At 38.7% G+C, this 19,760-nt stretch overlaps 1 protein-coding gene across 8 annotated transcripts in view; it reads right to left on the bottom strand.

Annotated features, from left to right (window-relative positions):
* The window catches only part of SPAG9 (sperm associated antigen 9), a 157,226-nt gene that overhangs the window by 92,997 nt on the left and 44,469 nt on the right, over positions 1-19,760 (bottom strand). For 7 of the 8 annotated variants that reach the window (XM_054460062.2, XM_054460063.2, XM_054460065.2 and 4 more), the window contains exon 3: positions 833-903. In XM_054460062.2, the coding sequence (XP_054316037.1) occupies positions 833-903 (71 nt within the window). Of the gene's footprint in view, positions 1-832; positions 904-12,317; positions 12,373-19,760 lie in introns of those variants that run through there. The other variant, XM_054460070.2, reaches the window with a different exon arrangement.

Here is a 19,760-nt window from a genome sequence, read left to right as displayed (position 1 = left end):
CACACAAACTAGGGAGAAAAAACAAACAAAAAAACGGGCTAAGACTGGAACCATATGTATCATGGGAAATATACGACTAGCAAGGGGAAAGAGAGAGGAATTATTTTTTTCATGTAACAAATACTGTATAAAACTATAAAAATTATATTTATTTGGGTATGTGAACCCCAGACTGACCATGACATACAAAAATAATTTTCACATTAAGATAATAGAAACAAAAGCAACATGAAAGGCTGACAGGGAATCATAAAAAGCTTAAAAAACCCTCAAGTACATTTTCTAATTTCCTTTGAGGAGACTGTGCTGAAACTGTTAATTTAAAATACTGAAAACTCATGCAAAAAACCTACTTTTGAGTTATTTTAACACATTATAATTTGTGCTTATATTATTTGTTATGAACTTAATGCAAATAAGTCCTTTACAATGGATAATAAGTGTAGAGACCCTTTACCAATAACTTACCAATCCATAATTTCCAAACTCATAAAAAAACAAATCAGTTCTCTCATCTTAGCATCACAGAGACTTCATTATGTGCACATAGGTTTTTGCTTAGCCAGCCAAGGAGAGAAGTACTATAGCTGCCTTAAATAACTAAATTATTCTGTAGCATACTAATTCACCCCATGAAAAGCTAATTCCAAGAAAAGTTGACATTTGGTAACTAGGTAAATGCCACATGAAATTTAATGTTTTCTTGAAAGAATCCCCAAGAATTATTCTTTTTAAAAAAATTCTGATTTTCAAAGAAAAATTAAGACATATTTTCTAAGGTTCATTTCTTTGTCTCAATAATAGCATGGTAATGAAAAACCTAGAAACCCACCTCAGTGTGTCTTTGATGTAATGCATTATATTCCTTCTTCAGTTCTGCTTCTCTTTCTTCAAGTCTGCTAACTGAAATTAAGACACATACACTTGATCAAAACAAAATAAGAAATTTACTTGAAAAAGTACATGTTAAACTCAGAATGGGCTATCCATAATCCTTAGCAACTTTCAGACTCAGTGTTCCATATGCAAGTCTTCACAAAGCAGTGACCTCATTTCATCATCCTTAATAATGAAAACTTTCAGATGAGCGGAATACATTAGATTGGTTCTCTAATATTCCTCTATTTATCAGGTCATCCCCCTAAACAGTTTTTTTTTTTTTAACATAATACAGAATTAACTCTTTCAAAAACACAAATCACCTTATCAAAGTTTTAAACTGGGATTAGGGCCCAAATAATGTATTTCCAACACTACTCAAGCTCTTTAGCACTGGCAGTTTGTGAAAGTTGATTGTTTATAAGTACTTTTTCTGCTTCAGGTCTCTTCAATTTCATGGACTCATCTTCTTTTATTTAGCTCCCTCTGCTGATGGGTTTTGTGAGTGGCACTGACTTGAGGTAGTGCTCAGAGTACAACTTCAGGATATTAAAAAAAAAAAAAAAAGTTTTATTAATAGATCCTGAGATACAGAATGTCAGGACAGGATTCCACAGGAAAGAATAACTGATAGCAAAGAGGAATGATTCAGGGAGGAGGTGGTGTCCACACAGAACCACAAAGGAAGAAATTACAGTACTCAAGACAGATGGTAATGAGAGCATTCCTGACACTGTTACCACAAAGAAGGGAACACAAAACCATGCCAGTGGTGAGGCAGAGGGTGGTGGTGAGGCAGAGGGGAGACTGGCCAGTCTGGAGGAGCCCATACTTGGCTAAGGAGCAGTGGGAGACAGTCTGGGGAGAAATAAAGCTGGTGCTAGAAGAGTTTGTCAAGGTACTCATTTAGTCTGTTGGGAAGCCTCAGCATAGTTGAAAATGTTCCCTGGGTTTAAGGGTCAGCCGGCTGCAAACAGGCAAGGCTGTGTGTAATCTACAACTGGTGACTGTGGAGGACAGCTGTAGAAGGAACTAGTATGAACTAATACTCTGACAGCAGATAAACGAATGTTTTATATGCCTCCTAGTATTAACACACCAGACATCAAACAAAACATACCTGGTGCTGCCCAGAAAATTCATTTTGGGTTTGTGTACCTTTACTTGCCATAATTTGTTTAAATATCTTGAAAATATGTGATTAGGAAAACTGTAGCTGTCTTTGTTTTGATTTGTTTCTAATTCAAGCCTATGTGTCGCTGGCTCATTACATTTGCACCAGAGAGCAAACACACACTACAGTACCCACGGAGCACATTTTATCATGCCACACAAGTGTTGAGTACATCTGCTGCTCATCTTATCCTGCGGCTGAAAGCGATAATAAGCAAACTTATTATGCAGATGTGTTGTGACAAAATAATAGACGCTAAAACCATAAATTAATTGTTTTAATAAAATTTAATTCTATGATTTTTATTTAAAAACAGGAAATCCAAGCAAATTATGGATATTTAATAATTTCAAAATAAACATTTTCTACTACTTGTCATTTAAACTGATCAAAAGCTTAAAGGAATTCTGAGACTACTGGACAAAACATATCTATTTTCAATTGTTCATCTTTTTGAATCATTATTTTCTTGATAATGTGCAACAAAAACAAAAATTGGATGCTGAGGCTAAAATAAAATCCAACTATCATTCATAATCCTCAATTTCAAATTTGTGCTCAATAGTAGAGCCTTATTATTCTTGTCAGCTGATATAAATGCATAAATAAATTTGTATCACCAACACCACCACTACTAATAGCAGCCAACAATATCAAGTGCTTATTATGTACCATACAGTCCTAAGAACTGCATATAAACTAACTTATTTGAGCCTAACATTAACCTTACGATGAAAGTATTATTACTACATCCACGGTAGAGATGAGGAAACTGAAGCAAATAGGAGCTAAGTAACTTGCCCAAAGTCACACAGATAGAAAATGGCAAAGCAAGGATTCCTCTCAGAATCTGGCTCCAGAATCTGTGTTCTTAATTACCATGCTATACTGCTTCTCAGAAAATACTCCTTTTAATCTGTTTTGTATACTGGAGTTTACTTTAAGATTTCACTTTGGGCAGAGGGAGTATGCTTCAAACAAAAAACTCCTCTGTTCTTACAGGAACAACCCATTCACAGATACTTTGACACAAAGGCATCACACTGCCAAGCAAAATGTGTACCCAAGTCAGGGAGATGCACATTAAAACCAAAATGCAACACCACCATGCTTCTGAATGGCTACAATGAAAAACACAATACACCAAGTGCCAGTATGGATGTGGAACTACTGGAACTTTCATAAACTGTGGTGTATGGTTTCATACACCATAACTTGGTATGCCCAATTTAAGAACGGTTTGGCAAGATTTAGCTAAGTTGAATGTTTGCCAACCCTATGACAAAACAATGTCATTGCTAGAAAGCCTATATATATGTCCACCCAAAGGTATTTAAAACAATGTTCAAAGAAGCACAATCTGAAAACAACCCAACTGTCCATCAAGAGTAGAATGGATAAATATTCATGTACTGGAATACTGTACAATGTGAATAAACAAATTATTGCCAAACACAACATCACAGACCAATAGCACAAATATGATGTTGAAGGAAAGAAGCAGAAACAAAAGAATACAAAATTCAAAGACATAACACAAAACTAATCTGAAATGTTAGAAGTCAGGATAGTAGTTACCTCTGGGGAGGAATTAGTGACCTGATGTATTTATGTCTGTATAGCCCCAGCCCACCTCAGTTCAAACACAATGTGCATCCATTCACACAGGCACTTTCCTCTGCTTGAATACTCATTCTTCCTTATGTTATCCTACAACGGCTATGAATTCAACATGTAGAACGGGATTTAAACAAACTATTCAGAATAACAAACAAGCTTTATTGCTCTGACTTTAGCATTCTCAGGGAGAGAACAAAAATGTTACCGAATAGACTGGATAAAGAAAATGTGATGGCTCACGCCTGTAGTCCCAGCACTTTGAGAGCCGAGGTGGGCGGATCACAAGGTCAGAAGTTCGAGAACAGCCTGGCCAACATGGTGAAACCCCATCTCTACTAAAAATACAAAAACTAGCTGGGCGTGGTGGTGCATGCCTGTAATTCCAGCTACTTGGGAGGCTGAGGCAGGAGAATCGCTTGAACCCAGGAGGCGGAGGTTGCAGTGAGACAAGATTGCGCCACTGCAACTCCAGCCTGGCGACAGAGTGTGACTCCGTCTCAAAAAACAAACAAACAAACAAAAAACCAGAATCTTACCACTTTTACCACCTTCATCACTCTCACCTTGACCCAAGACATCATCTCTTGCTTAGGTTATTACAATAATAATCCTGGTCTCCTGACTAGTTTCTCTACTTAGTCTTGTTCCCTACATTCTCAAAATAGAGATGGAATCAAACAGTGACTAACCGCTCAAAACTTCAAAGCTTCCGATCTCATTTTTAAAAGGAAAAAAAAAATTCTTACAATGATCTGTAAGACTTTTCTGGATCTGATTGTCAAGTCACAACACTCTTTGCTCCCCATCCCCACAGAGAACTCTTATCTACTGACCTGTTAAGGACTGAATTGTGCTCCCTCACCCGCCAAATTCATAGGTTGAAGCTCTACCTTCCAATATGACTGCATTTGGGGGATAGGGCCTTTAAGAAGATAATTAAGGGCCGGGCGAGGTGGCTCACACCTGTAATCCCAGCACTTTGGGAGGCCGAGGCAGGTGGATTACCTGGGCAAGAGTTCGAGACCAGCCTGGCCAACATGGTGAAACCCCATTTCTACTAAAAATACAAAAATTAGCCAGGCGTTACGGCAAATAGCAGTAATCCCAGCTACTCGGGAGGCTGAGGCAGGAGGATCGCTTGAATCTGGGAGATGGAGGTTGCCGTGAGCTGAGATTGCACCACTGCACTCCAGCCTCGGTGACAGAGCGGGACTCTGTCTTTTTTTTTTTTTTTTTTAAAAAAAAGACAGAAGAAGGTAGGTAATTAAGGTTGAATGAGATCATTAGGGTGGGGCCCTGATTCAACAGGGCTGGTATCCTTGTAACAGCAAGAGATAGGCAAAAGGCCATATTAGGACACAGAGGTAAAGCAGCCACCTGCAAGCCAAGGAGAAAGGCCTCAGGAGAAACCAAATCTGCTTGTACCATGGATCTCAGATTTGCAGCCTCCAGACTGTGAGAAATAAATTTCTGCTATTGAAGCCACCCAGTCTGTAATATTTTGTTATGGAAGCCCTGGCTGACTTGTACCATTAAGCAAACCTCAGAGAAAAGCTTTTTTTTTTTTTTTCTCTCCTTGAGATAGAGTCTCACTCTGTCCCCAGGCTGGAGTGCAACAGCGCAATCTCGGCTCACTGCAACCTCCACCTCCCTGGTTGAAGCGATTCTCCTGCCTCAGCCTCCCTGAGTAGCTGGGACTATAGGCGTGCACTACCACATCCAGCTAATTTTTGTATTTTTAGTAGAGATGGGGTTTCACCATGTTGGTCAGGATGGTCTCGATCTCCTGACCTCGTGATCCGCCCACCTCAGCCTCCCAAAGTGCTAGGATTACAGGCGTGAGCCACCGCACCCCACCGAGAGAAGCTTTTATATAAGATGTTTGTCAACTGACTTGGTCAGAGAGCTGGGTTTATACCTTACAGAACAAAACATTATAATCCCACAAAACAAAGTCAGGTCCTGATTGATTTTATGCCAGTTTCCTAATCAATTTGTTTGCATTGCTTTGTGTCAAATGTACACCACTTAATAGTGAGATTAGGCCAGGAGCGGTGGCTCAAACCTGTAATGCCAGCACTGTGGGAGGCCAAGGCGGGCAGATCACCTGAGGTCAGGAGTTCGAGACCAGCCTGGCCAACATGGTGAAACCCCTCTACTAATAATACAAAAATTAGCTGGGCATGGTGGTGCACGCCTGTAATCCTAGCTACTCGGAAGGCTGAGGCAGGAGAATCACTTTAACCTGGGAGGTGGAGGTTGCAGTGTGCTGAGATCGCAATATTGTACTCTAGTCTGGGCAACAAGAGCGAAAACTCTGTCTCAAAAAAAAAAAAAAAAAAAAGGCTTGTGGGAAGGAGACATATAACACAATATACCACTAGTTTTGGGAGATTTCCAATATTTATCTAAATGAATATGACCATTGTTCACATAAGCTTAGGTTCATCCATAAAAATTCCTTAAAGTTCTAGTAATCATTTTGTTCTCCTTAAGCATTTTGAATTATTTCTATCATTAATTCCTTCAGCCTCCATTCACAGCTTTCTAACCCATCAGGGTTACTTTTTGCTAAATTTACTTCCATTTGGCAATACAGTCTTACTTTTACCTCAAAAATAACATTTGATAAACTATCAATCCATTCTCTAACCATCTCTTTCAAAAGGTGAAATGGTTATATTTACTAATCTCATATAAATAATATACATACATATCTTTTTTTTTATTTAATAGCAACCATTTATCACAGAAAAAGGGCATTTAGCACATGCAAACTACCTGGAGTTACAGATGACCTGTCCCTTTTAATTTTTTTTAATAGACTATTTTTAGAGCCGTTTTAGGGTCACAGCAGAATTGAATGAAAGTACAGAGAATTTCCATGTATTTGCAGCCACCCTACACACGCAACCTCCCCTACCATCAACAACCAGAATCAGAGTGGTATACCTTTTACAATCGATGAACCTACACTGAAACATGCTTATCACCCAAAATGTATCAATTACATTAGGGTACACTCTTAGTGTTGTATACTTTACAGCTTTTGACGAAAATATGACATGTGACCACCATTACAGTATCAAACAAAATAAGTTCACTGCCTTAAAAATCCTCTGTGCTCCACCTATTCATCCCTCCCTACCATCTCCCAAACCTTGGCAATCAATGATCTTTTTACTGTCTCCATAGTTTTGCCTTTTCCAGAATGTCACATAGTTGGAATCATATAGCACCTAGCCTTTTCAGATTGGCTTCTTTCACTTAGTAATATGCATTTGAGGTTACGCCATATCTTTTGTTTGTTTTTGAGACAGTGTCTTGCTCTTTCACCCAGGCTGGAGTGTAGTGGCATGATCTCAGCTCACTGCAACCTCCGCCTGCCAGGTTCGAGCAATTCTCGTGCCTCAGCCTTCTGAGTAGCTGGGACTACAGGCACCCACCACCATGCCTGGCTAATTTTTGTATTTTAGTAGACACAGGGTTTTGCCACGTTGGCCAGGCTGGTCTCGAACTCCTGACCTCAGGAGATCCACCTGCCTCCGCCTCTCAAAGTGCTGGGATTACAGGCGTGAGCCACCACACACAACCTACTCCACGTCTTTTCCTGGACAAACACTTTATTTCTTTTCAGCACTACTAATATTCCATTGTCTAGATTACCATAGTTTATGCCTGTTATTTTCATAAGAGCTAAGCTAAAGGTCTTAAAATTACAGGTCTCAAACTTTTACTATCTCTTTCACACACAAAATTTCATGTTTTTAATGCACAAAAAGTGGTATTTTAAGATATTTTCAACTTACTGTTACATATTAGAAACTTGTATGCTGGCCGGGCACAGTGGCTCACGCCTGTAATCCCAGTACTTTGGGAAGCCGAGGCGAGCGTATCACCTGAGGTCAGGAGTTCAAGACCAGCCTGGCCAACATGGCAAAACCCCACATCTCTACAAAAAATACAAAAAAATTCAGCTGGACGTGGTGGTGCATGCCTGTAATCTCAGCTACTTGGGAGGCTGAGGCAGGAGGATCGTTTGAACCTGGGAGGTGGAGGTTGCAGTGAGCCAAAACTGTGCCACTATACTCCAGCCTGGGCCACAGGGCGAGACTACATCTCAAAAAAAAAAAAAAAAAAAAAAAAATGTATGCTGATGACGTCTATCTTTTCGCTAAGTTTTTGATACAAAATAAATCATAAAGTATACTTAAATTAACCTCTGTCTCAGCTTTTCATATAAATGTATTTTGTCTGTAACCTGTTAAATAACAGGCAAAATACTGAATTTTGCAACATCTAAAATAAAAGCAGGCCAGGGCCAGGCGTAGTGGCTCACACCTGTAATCCCAGCACTTTGGGAGACCAAGGTGGGTGGATCACCTGAGGTCAGGAGTTGGAGACCAGCCTGGCCAACATGGTGAAATCCTGTCTCTACTAAAAACAAAAAATAGCTGGGTGTGGTGGCACATGCCTGTAATCCCAGCTACTTGGGAGGCTGAGGCAAGAGAATTGCTTGAACCTGGGAGGTGGAGGTTGCACTGAGCCAAGATCATGCCACTGCACTCCAGCCTGGGCAACAGAGCCAGACTCCATCTCAAAAATAAAAAAATAAATAAATAAATAAGTAAATAAGTAAAAAAAATAATAATAAAATGGAATTTAAAAAAAATAAAGTAAAAGCAGACAAAAAATAAAAAAGGGTTAAAATATCTACATAAATTAGACGTAAGTATTATCCTCTAGCATAAGTATCATATCCACTTCCATCTTCCTCTCCACTCCAGTAGAAGAGTAAATTAGAGCCTGTTCACCTCAGCCTACTTACTTAAGGCCCTTAACTAATTCATTTATCTTTCCCATTAAAATTAAACAGAAGGTTTATCATTCTGCTTAGTTATATTCAGATGTGTCACTGATAGCTAATTATACAAATAAAACAAGATGACTAATATACTACCTACTCCTAGTAGGCAACCACAGCATGTAAAGACGGTTCAAACATTAAGTTATCTACGTACCCATTCATGAGGAACTAAATGAGTCAAGATGCCAAGAGGAAATCCAATGAATATCTTCCCAAAGTGGTTATTCATTATACTCAGCTCTTTAAAACTATATTACTACAGACTTTCAGATAGCAAAGTTATAATTTTGGTTGTTTCTAGCTCTAGCAGGATATATAGGCAATTGAAATGGGGGTGGAGGGTATCCCATAAAAGAATATTATTCGGTTATGAAAAGGAAGGAAGTACCGACACATGCTACAACATGAATGAACCTTTATGCTAGGTGAAAGAAGCCAGTCACAAAAGACCATATATTGTATGATCCTATTATTATGAAATGTCCAGAACAGGCAAATCTATACAGACAAAAATTAGATTAGTGGTTTTCAGGGACAAGGGGAAGCAGAAAAGCAGGAGTAAGTTTAACAGGTATGAGGGGGTGGTTCTTCTTGGGGTGATAGAAATGTTCTGGAATTAGTGGTGGCAGTTGTACAACCTTGAAAATTGTACTAAAAACCACTGAATTGTACACTTCAAAATGGTGAATTTTGGCCGGGTGCGGTGGCTCAGGCCTATAATCCCAGCACTTTGGGAGGCCAAGGCGGACAGATCATCTGAGATCAGGAGTTCGAGACCAGCCTGGCCAACATGATGAAACCCCGTCTCTACTAAAAATACAAAAAATTAGCTGGGCATGGTGGCAGGTGCCTGTAATCCTAGCTTCTCAGGAGGCTGAGGTGGGAAAATTGCTTGAATCTGGGAGGCGAAGGTTGCAGTGAGCTGAGATCGCACCATTGCACTCCAGCCTGGGCAATTAGAACAAAATTCCATCTCAAAAAATATATATATAAAGAAATAAAATAAAATGGTGGATTTTATGATATATGAATTAGATTTCAATTTTTAATTTAATTTTATTTTTAAATAGAGACAGGGTCTCGCTATTTTGCCCAGGCTGGTTATGAACTCCTGGGCTCAAGTAATCCTCCTGCCTCAGCCTCCCAAATTCCTGGAATTATAGGCACAAGCCACCAGGCCCAGCCTGGATTTCAATTTTAAAAAGAGTCATTTGAAACCTATCCCTTAACACAAGTATGAGGAAATTATGTCTTAATTTAATAACCTATATTTTAAAGAAAAAGTCAAATGGTAAGGGATCAAAAAGAAAATCTCAACATTTATGCTATAAGAGAAGGACATTTCATTAAAATGTCCTTCTCTTCTCCTCCTCAGATAATTCACAGTAGAAAGAATAGGCAGATGGTTGCTAAGCCTTAGGCAGAATCATTCCTTTGCCTCAACACTTGCGCAAAATAACATACTAATGGCCCTACTAAGGCTGTTAAGCTGAGGCAAAGACTGGCCAGATGTTAACCAAAACAGTTTCCTCTTTTGCTTGGGCAAATAGCTAGGCTATCCATCTCAGCCCCTGCAGGTAGCCTCTGACTGACTTATAGCCAATGAAGTAGTAGTAAAAGTGATGTGTGCTACTCCTAGGCCTGGTCCAGTAAAAACCCTCCACACACGATGCTCCATGCCCTTTACCCTTCCTCCAACTTAATGCAGGTAAGACAAACTTAGAAGCTATAAAGGGGGAAATGCCCATGTCTCCACAAAAGCCACCCACTTATCTGAAACATCCACTTTTTAAACTTTACGTAAGCAAGAAATAACATTTGAGTCATTAACATACAATTTTTGTGGCTAGTTTGCTATAGCAACTACAGTTAGCTTAACATATATCAGCTTATAAACATGTATTAAAATCCTCTTAAAAGTTAGCATTCCAAATTATCAAAGGTATGTTACCCCATTATGCTTTTTTTTTTTTTTTTTCTTGAGACAGGGTCTTGTTCTGTTTCCCAGGCTGGAGTGCAATGGCACAATCACAGCTCACTGCAGCCTTGACTTCCTGGGCTCAAGCAATCCTCCAGGCTCAAGTGATCCTCCCAAGCAGTTGGCACTATAGACGTGTGCCACCAGGCCAAGATAATTTTTTGATTTTTTGTAGAGACAAGGTCTCACTATGTTGCCCAGGCTGGTCTCGAACTCCTGGTCTCAAGCACTCCTCCCGCCTCAGCTTTCCAAAATACTGAGATTACAGGTGTGAGCCATTGTCTCCAGTCCCCATTATGTTTTAAGAATAGTTTACTTCGGCTACTCAGGAGGCTGAGACAGGAGAATTGCTTGAACCCAGGAGACACAGGCTGCAGTGAGCCAAGATCATGCCATTGCACTCCAGGCTGGGCGACACAGTGAGACTCCGTCTCGAAAAAAAAAAAAAAAGACCAGGTGCGGCGGCTCACGCCTGTAATCCCAGCACTTTGGGAGGCCAAGGCAGGCAGATCACGAGGTCAGGAGATGGAGACCATCCTGGTTAACATGGTGAAACCCCGAGATCAAGACCATCCTGGCCAACATGGTGAAACCCCATCTCTACTAAAATACAAAAAATTAGCCAGGTATGGTGGCACACTCCTGTAGTCCCAGCTACTAGGGAGGCTGAGGCGGGGGAATCGTTTGAACCTGGGAGGTGGGGGCTGCAGTGAGCCGAGACTACACCACTGCGCTCTAGCCTGGCGACAGAGCAAGAGTCTGTCTCAAAAAAAAAAAAAAGGATAGTTTACGTCTGTTATTATAAATGATTTTCTGAATGTTTTTCTGGTGGTATATTCTCTCCTGCCTAACACCTACAGCAAGAACCTGAACAGAAACTGTTTTATGACTTTGTGTATTTCATGTTTTCTTTACCTATACTGTGATCCTAAATTTTATTATTATCCTTGTAGGTACTTACAATATAAATCATCTAACACAAAGATCATATATAATTGATCATATAATACATAGAAAATATACACACATACACCAAGATCAAATAATACAAATTCAGAACCTTTCTTTTCTGAAAATACTTACAATAACTCAGTACAACATATCCAATGAACTCAGCTTACTCAAGGCCTAAGTCCCATAAGATGGTATAAACACTTTTGAGAAGTCATTTAAAAGTGTGGAAGAGCCATCTCTTTAAAGTCCTGAATGCCACTAAGGAATCAGTTAAAGGGAAAAGAAAAGGAAGTAGAAGGGAAGGGGAAAGCAAGAAAGAAAAGCCCACCTGGCAAGGACTATAGACATCCTCGAAAGCCTCAAGTACCATGAAGTTAACCTATACCTATATTGTTGCATTCCATTTGAAGTGTATTAAAAGGTCATTTCTTGTTTAATAGTTATCACATAAACCTAAACTTCAAAACGATCTCAGGGAAAATTCTAAAACCTTGTCATTTTACTCATCGAAACTAGCTCCAAGCCGAGATTAACTGGAAATAAACAAGATTCTGTTCATCCTATCACAAAACAACTGATAAGTAACTGCCATTTTTAAAATTGCTAATTTTCTGGGGAGTTAAAAAAAAAAAAGGCAAATCATGTTATCTAAAAAGAAAAAAAGGTGAGGGGGCAAGAAAAAAGAACAATCAAAAGACAAATCCAAAATTTCCCCTTAATAATAATGAATGGAGATACTTCAGCCTCATTTTGAGCGCTCTTTCTATCCATCTTTCCAAAAAGCAAGAGGATAAGATTAAGGCAGGAAGAGCCACCTGCTCTGCCGGCTCAAAATCAGAGCTTACCTCCTGAGATTGATGGCCTTTGCCAAGTTTGGAACACCTTCCATCTCTGTTGTCTTCTGCCCCATCAGACTGCTGATAGGCCTACGGGGGGAAGAAAGAGAAACAGACCTGCTAGAATGCCATATCCAACTCATTATTTGCCTTCTCAAAAGGAATCATCAGTTTTTACTGTTCCTGGAAGGCAGACAGTCCAACTGTTGCTGGGCCTCAGAAGATTGACATGTGGTCTTTCAGAAACTTCTCCTTGAACAATTTAGCATCAGAAGTCCCAACAGGTAAGCAAGGCTGACTTAAGAGCAAAGGAATCTCAGACAACCACATCAAAACAGTAATAACAACCTCTCCTCACCAACTAAGTCCTTTACCATGTCTCTCAACTTCAAAAAATTTTCAGATATGATGTTATTAATCAATGACACAATGTGAAATTATACATATTTTAAAGCTACCATGAATCAACGATCATATTCTCAAAACAGAGTAGGATAACTTCAAAGAATCCCAGCGGTAGAAACTTCTAGTGATCTGACAGTTCCCTGTCTTGAAGACGTTACCTAAGCCATCCACAACAAAGTTGATGATTCTCCTACCTAAAGTCTCTATGTAGGGACAGTCCACGCTTAACCTCTGCACATATTCCTGTGTATCACCCTCATGGCCAAGAAATACTTCCTCATGACCAACCAAAGCCAAAAAATTCATTTTCTCTCACTTAATCTTCCAAAATAACAGACAAACAGCTTGCTATACTCCTTATCCATCCCTTTATATGTTTGAAAGAATAATCAAATTATTCGTATTTTCCCTGTTCTCTAAGCAAATCACCAGAAATCCTTTAACTCTTACTCAAAAACTTAATTTTCTGATGCCTTTAGTTCTAGATATTAATTATAAATTACAACTTTAAGGTTCTCAATAGACAACACTAGACTACAAAAATGAAAGAGCCCAAATACAAATAATAAAACATAAAACAGCTAAAGACCACAAGTATTACCTAATGAAGCAGAAGTAATGTTAGTGTTTGCAAAAACTATCTTGTGCCTAATTTTCTACTTTCCCGCTCATATGTAGGCTCTAAATAAGAAATAGCTGATATATATTGTTTATTAAATATATAGATATTCTTAGTATTGCAAAGAACTAGATTCTGATTAAACAGACTAAAAGTAGCTTTCTAAATAACTTGTCATTCTTTTTTAAACTAAAAGATATAATTCAAATTCCTAAAGCTGCCTCATTAAAAAAATACTTTCAACAAAAACACATATCATCATTAAAATATATATATAAATCTTCGTAATCTACTTTTATCATTCTTAAAATTATGTAGAAGGAATTGCCTATTGACATAGAACTAAAGTGGAAAAAGTGTCCTATCACAGTATTATTCAATTTTTTCCAAATACTAACATTCATTGCTAATCACAAAGCACAGTAAAGGACCTGATAAAGTTTTGTACAAGCCTGAACGTATTTTTTTAGGTGATTTGAAAAACAGCAACAGAAAATATTTAGGCTCTCTCAAATATTAACTTTGATATGAAATGACACTTGGCAACTTTAAAATGGTTTATGTGCTGTGAAAATTCTTAATTTTTCATTCACCTTGTGTTGAAGATCTGTTTTAAGCCTTATTTAATTCCTTTAAATAAATTTAATTAATTAAATAAAATTTAAACATTCCTTTAAAATAAAAATTATGTTATTGTTCATGTTAATATCTCCCCCAACTTTCTATCTAGTGGAGTGCTTATTCTTACGACCAAGAAATAAGAAGTGTTTTCCTTCTAATAATAATGTTTCAAAGTGAAGGCTTGCAGGTATTTTACTAGACTGAGATCTTGACACAAGATGTAAAAAGCAAAGGAATGTTATATGGGGGATGAAAAGGGTAGAAAGGTCAAAGTATAAGGATCTAACATATTTGACTTCAGTGCCAACAACATTTTTCCATTTAATTCAAAAAGATGAATTTTCATTTAAAGGAAGGAAGGGCGGAATTAAAGAAGAGTCTAAATATAATAGCTTAAAATCACAGCCATGGGTGCAGTGGCATGCACCTGTAATCTGAGTTACTCGGGAGGGCTGAGGTGGGAGGATCACTTAAACACAGGAATTAGACCCTCATCTCTTAAAAAAAAAAACCTGTACTCCCCAAAAAAACATGGCCACCAAATTAAGAAGTAACCACTAAAAAAAAAATCACTGTTATCTAAATCTTTTCAGCTTCTCCACAAAAGGCAATGGCTCTATACTCAGGGAAAAATAAGCTGTAAATCCAAGGAGCCTGAGGGCAACAGAAGCTTCCTAAGAGAGAATCAAATAATAAATGATTCTATATCAGCTCTGTGTGCTAATATGCTGTAAATAATGTTCAAATTCATAAGTTATGACAAGCAAAATGGAATTTACTACTAACCCTTACTTCTCCAATTCTATTCACATTAGAAATGGCCAAACTATTATATGCCAAGAAGCACTAAAATTCCTTTACCTACTTCCTTAAATATATTCTAAGAAAACTACCAATAGAAGGGAAAACTTGTAGATGTAAAAAAATATTTACTGCAATATGATTCAGTATACCAGAAAAAATGACCAACCAACCAACAGAAGTTTTTGGTTTTTGTATTTTAAATTTCTTACATTTATTTTACCCTGATTCACCTCTTCATTCCACAAAGGATTTGAGACAGTTTACAATAGAGCATAATATATTAATTATACATGTATAAAACGTGGATCAAGAAAAAAAACAATTTAAATATGCCAACCAGGTAAGGAACAAACTAATTGTTATGGTTGCATTTCAACGTTTGTTCTGTTTCTGGGCTGCCATGGTAAAAAACACAGTGGCCATTAAATAATTCTCATTAGAGGAAAAAATAAAGCACAGTCCTCAGGGAAAACAAAAATTGTTAATAGATGGCATAGCTTCTGGATGGTGGGTTTATGTGGACATAAAAATAATAATGAAGATTATACAACAAGGAAAAATACTTATGATAACGTTAAGGAAAAGATACAAAATTAAATATACACCCTAACCGCAATGATATAAAAATATAATATATATGGGAAAAAGACTAGTAGGCCATACGCATAATCTTCCCCTTCCTCCCCCCACTAAACTATGATTTCTTTGACCACAAGGACCATATCATACTCTTGTGTACCACAACCATACCTAGGCAGAATGCGAGGCATACTGGACTAGTTTAATATTTTCAACTGTATTAAAATATCTATACTTGCTTGACTCAAATTTTAGATAATATTTGGCTTACAAGATAGAAATACACAACATACAACAGAGACAATAAATATAAAAAGTACTTTCTGACAAAGACCTATTACTGCCACACTATGAATGGCAAAGTTGATTACACTCCTTACACACTTGAAAAGCAACAAGGCTTTCTCAATTCACAACTTCCTTATTCCACACAATATCGATTACAGACTCATCCTTAAGATTCATAAGATATTAACAGGAAGTATTATTGCTACTCCAGATAAGGAATAATATACAGCATTTTAAAAAATCCTTTATTCATGTTGGAAAAAGTAAAAAAATATTTCTTATATTCATTTAGATTTCGAAAAGTAATCAGAAATCTCCAAATTCAAACATGACCAAAAATTGTTAAAAAACGTATTATAGACTCAACTTTTCAACATTGTTAAATCATGCAACATGATAGATTCCATACTATCAAAAGCTGTAAAGTGTGTCTTTTAATTCAGTTCCTATTTCTTTACTTTTTCTTGCTTCTCAAATAGCAAATAACTTTAACCAAAATTTCCCCTTTTAACAAAGGAAGTAGTCTTTAGAGCAGAACTTGAATTTTTATTGTGGCTATTTTTTAAAAGGGATATGTGCCCCTAAAATATGTTCATGAGAATTGACAAACTCAGTCTTTTAAAATTAAAGACACTAATACACTGTATAAACACAAAAACTAGAAAAGGCATCCAGCACTCAAACAAATGGCACTCAACAAAAAAATTGCATCCACCTCTCCTCCGACTACAGGTACTGCCAACAGTTATCTCAGTGCCCCTAAATAAATGTTTATTTTAAATTAAATGTTGGGTTACATTTACTTTGTCACAAAATTCATATTTTCTTTTTTTGTTTTAGATGGAGTCTTGCTTTGTTGCCCAGGCTAGAGTGCAGTGGCGTGATCTTGGCTCAATGCAACCTCCGCCTCCCAGGTTCAAGCAATTCTCCTGCCTCAGCCTTCCAAGTAGCTGGGATTACAGGCATGCGCCACCTGTAAAAATTAGCCACACCTGGCTAATTTTTGTATTTTTAGTAGAGACGGAGTTTCACCCTTTTGGCCAGGCTGGTCTTGAACTCCTGACCTGAGGTGATACGCCTGCCTCGGCCTCCCAAAGTGCTGGGATTACAGGCGTCAGCCACCGCGCCTGGTCTCATATTTTATTTAAAAAACAAAAAATCAGGCTGGGTGTCATGGTTCATGCCTGTAATCCCAGCACTTTGGGAGGCCGAGGTGGGCATATCACCTGAGGTCAGGAGTTCAAGACCAGCCTGGCCAAAAGGGTGAAACTCCACCTCTACTAAAAATACAAAAATTAGCCAGGTGTGGTGGCACGCACCTGAAGTCCCAGCTACTCAAGAGGCTGAGGCAGAAAGAATCGCTTGAACCTGGGAGGCGGAAGTTGCAGTGAGCCAAGATCGCACCACTGCACTCCAACCTGGGCGACAGAGCGAGACTCTGTCTCAAAAAAAAAAATAACATCAGTCACATTAAGATTAGATAGCCCAGATCATCTGTTTTCTATTATACAAAACAAGAATTAATGAACTCCTGACATAACATTTATTTCAATTTGTTTTCATCTTTTAAAAAGCACTCATTCCCAATCTTGGTTTTCTAATAGTATAGGGAACTAATGATACTTAAAGATTACTTCCTACATCACCTTTTTAAAAAATAAGAAGTTTTTAGGCTGGCACAGTGGCTAATGCCTGTAATTCTAACATGAGGGAGATCAAAGCAAACAGATTGTTGAGCCTAGGAGTTTGAGACCAGCCTGGGCAACATGGCAAAACCTTGGCTCTACAAAAAATACAAAACTTCGGCCGGGCGCGGTGGCTCATGCCTGTAATCCCAGCGCTTTGGGAGGCAGAAGTGGGTGGATCACCAGAGGTCAGGAGTTCGAGGCCAGCCTGGCTAACACGGTGAAACCCCGTCTCTACTGAAAAAATGCAAAAATTTGCCGGGCATGGTGGTGGGCGCCTGTAGTTCCAGCTACTCGGGAGGCTGAGGCAGGAGAATGGCGTGAACCCAGGAGGCGGAGCTTGCAGTGAGCCAAGATCACGCCACTGCACTCCAGCCTGGGCAACAGAGCAAGACTCCGTCTCAAAAAAAAAAAAAAAACAATTAGCCACGTGTGGTGGCATGCGCTTGTAGTCTCAGCTACTCAGGGCTGAGGTGAGAGTACTGCTTGAGCCTGGGAGGTTGAGGCTACAGTGAGCCATGATCACACCACTGCATTCCAGCCTGGGCAATAGGGCTGGAATGTCTCAAAAAAATTAAGAAATAAGTAATTTTTAAAATTAAAAATAAGAAGCTTTGATTCATATTGGAGATTTAAAAAAAAAAAAAGCTAAGGTGGTAAAGTGAAAAAACAGTCAAATAATTTCCCCCCAGAAAAACTGGGGGAATGTTTAAGTGTGGTAAAATAAAAACTATGAAGAAAATTTAAGATACACTTAGAATTCATATTACACCAGTTAAAGCTTAGAAAAAAACAAAAGGAAGAGAAAGGAAAACAATTCACTAGAAAAGAGAAAAAGACTCCAATTTCAAAAACAGGAGAAGGGAGTAAGTTCCAAAGCATTAATAAAAGATTACTCAGGCCGGGCATGGTGGCTCACGCCTGTAATCCCAACACTTTGGGAGGCCGAGGTGGGCGGATCACAAGGTCAGGAGTTCGAGACCAGCCTGGCCAATATGGTGAAACCGTCTCTACTAAAAATACAAAAATTAGGCTGGGCACGGTGGCTCACGCCTGTAATTCCAGCACTTTGGGAGGCCGAGGCGGGTGGATCACGAGGTCAGGAGATCGAGACCATTCTGGCTAACATGGTGAAACCCCGTCTCTACTAAAAATACAAAAAATTAGCCAGGCGTGGTGGCGGGTGCCTGTAGTCCCAGCTACTCGGGAGGCTGAGGCAGGAGAATGGCGTGAACCCGGGAGGCAGAGCTTGCAGTGAGCCGAGATCACACCACTGCAGTCCAGACTGGGCGACAGAGCGAGACTCTGTCTCAAAAAAAAAAAAAAAAAAAAAAAAAAAAAAACCACAAAAATTAGCCGAGCGTGGTGGTGCATGCCTGTAATCCCAGCTACTCGGGAGGCTGAGGCAGGAGAACTGCTTGAACCCAGGAGGCAGAGTGAACTGAGATAGTGCCACTGCACTCCAGTCTGGGTGACAAAGCAAGGGTCCAGCTCAAAAAATAACTCAGTTCATAGAAAAAGATTTTGTGTTATCAACTTTGTGCATCTGAACGGTCAATTTTGATTAACCACAGTTCGTAAGTTCCTTAATTGTTCTTTATACAGCAAGCTTTATTTCAGAAAGGAACAGTAGACTCCCAGGGGAGAAATTCTTTGGAGGATAATATATTCATAACAAAAATAAAGTTTTTAGATCAAATTAAGCTCAAGACCATATCTAATACTTGATGAAGAATTTCTTCCTCCCTTCTCTAGAGTATTGTCAATTATTTTTAAATGATCTCATTTTTATAAAGTCTTTGAATTAAAATGGAAAACATAATTAATGCTTTTGGAGAGAGGAATGAGAAGATGGATACCACAGAATATGACAATTCCAAAAAATGTATGACTCTCTGGACTGGATAACAAATCTGGGACAATGAAAAAAAAATTGACATACTCAAATAGTCCCCTAAACTGATCACTTCCCTTAATTAAGAAACCACTAGGCCGGGCACAGTGGTTCATGCCTGTAATCCCAGCACTTTGGGAGGCCGAGGCAGGTGGATCAACTGAGGTCAGGAGTTCAAGACCAGCCTGGCCAACATAGCGAAACCCCGTCTCTCCAAATATACAAAAATTAGCCAGGCATAATGACGGGTGCCTGTAATCCCAGCTACTCAGGAGGCTGAGGCAGGAAAATCGCTTGAACCTGGGAGGCGGAGGTTGCAGTGAGCCAGTATCACGCCATTGCACTCCAGCCTGGGCAACAGAGCCATACTCCATCTCAAAAAAAAAAAAAAAAAAAAAAGAAGAAGAAGAAAAGAAACCACTATATTTTGTTTACATTTACTAGAAAGGAACAGGAAACAGATTTTTTAAATTTAGTAATAAAAGGGCTAATGTATGTGAAATAATTAGTAATTCATTCCACTTAAGATACTTTTGTGAAAAAAAGAAGCAGTATCT

This window comes from Pongo pygmaeus, chromosome 19 (assembly GCF_028885625.2).
Source record: "Pongo pygmaeus isolate AG05252 chromosome 19, NHGRI_mPonPyg2-v2.0_pri, whole genome shotgun sequence".
NCBI lineage: Eukaryota > Metazoa > Chordata > Mammalia > Primates > Hominidae > Pongo > Pongo pygmaeus.
Note: the sequence above shows the minus strand (reverse complement) of the source record. Positions and strands in the feature narration are given on the sequence as shown.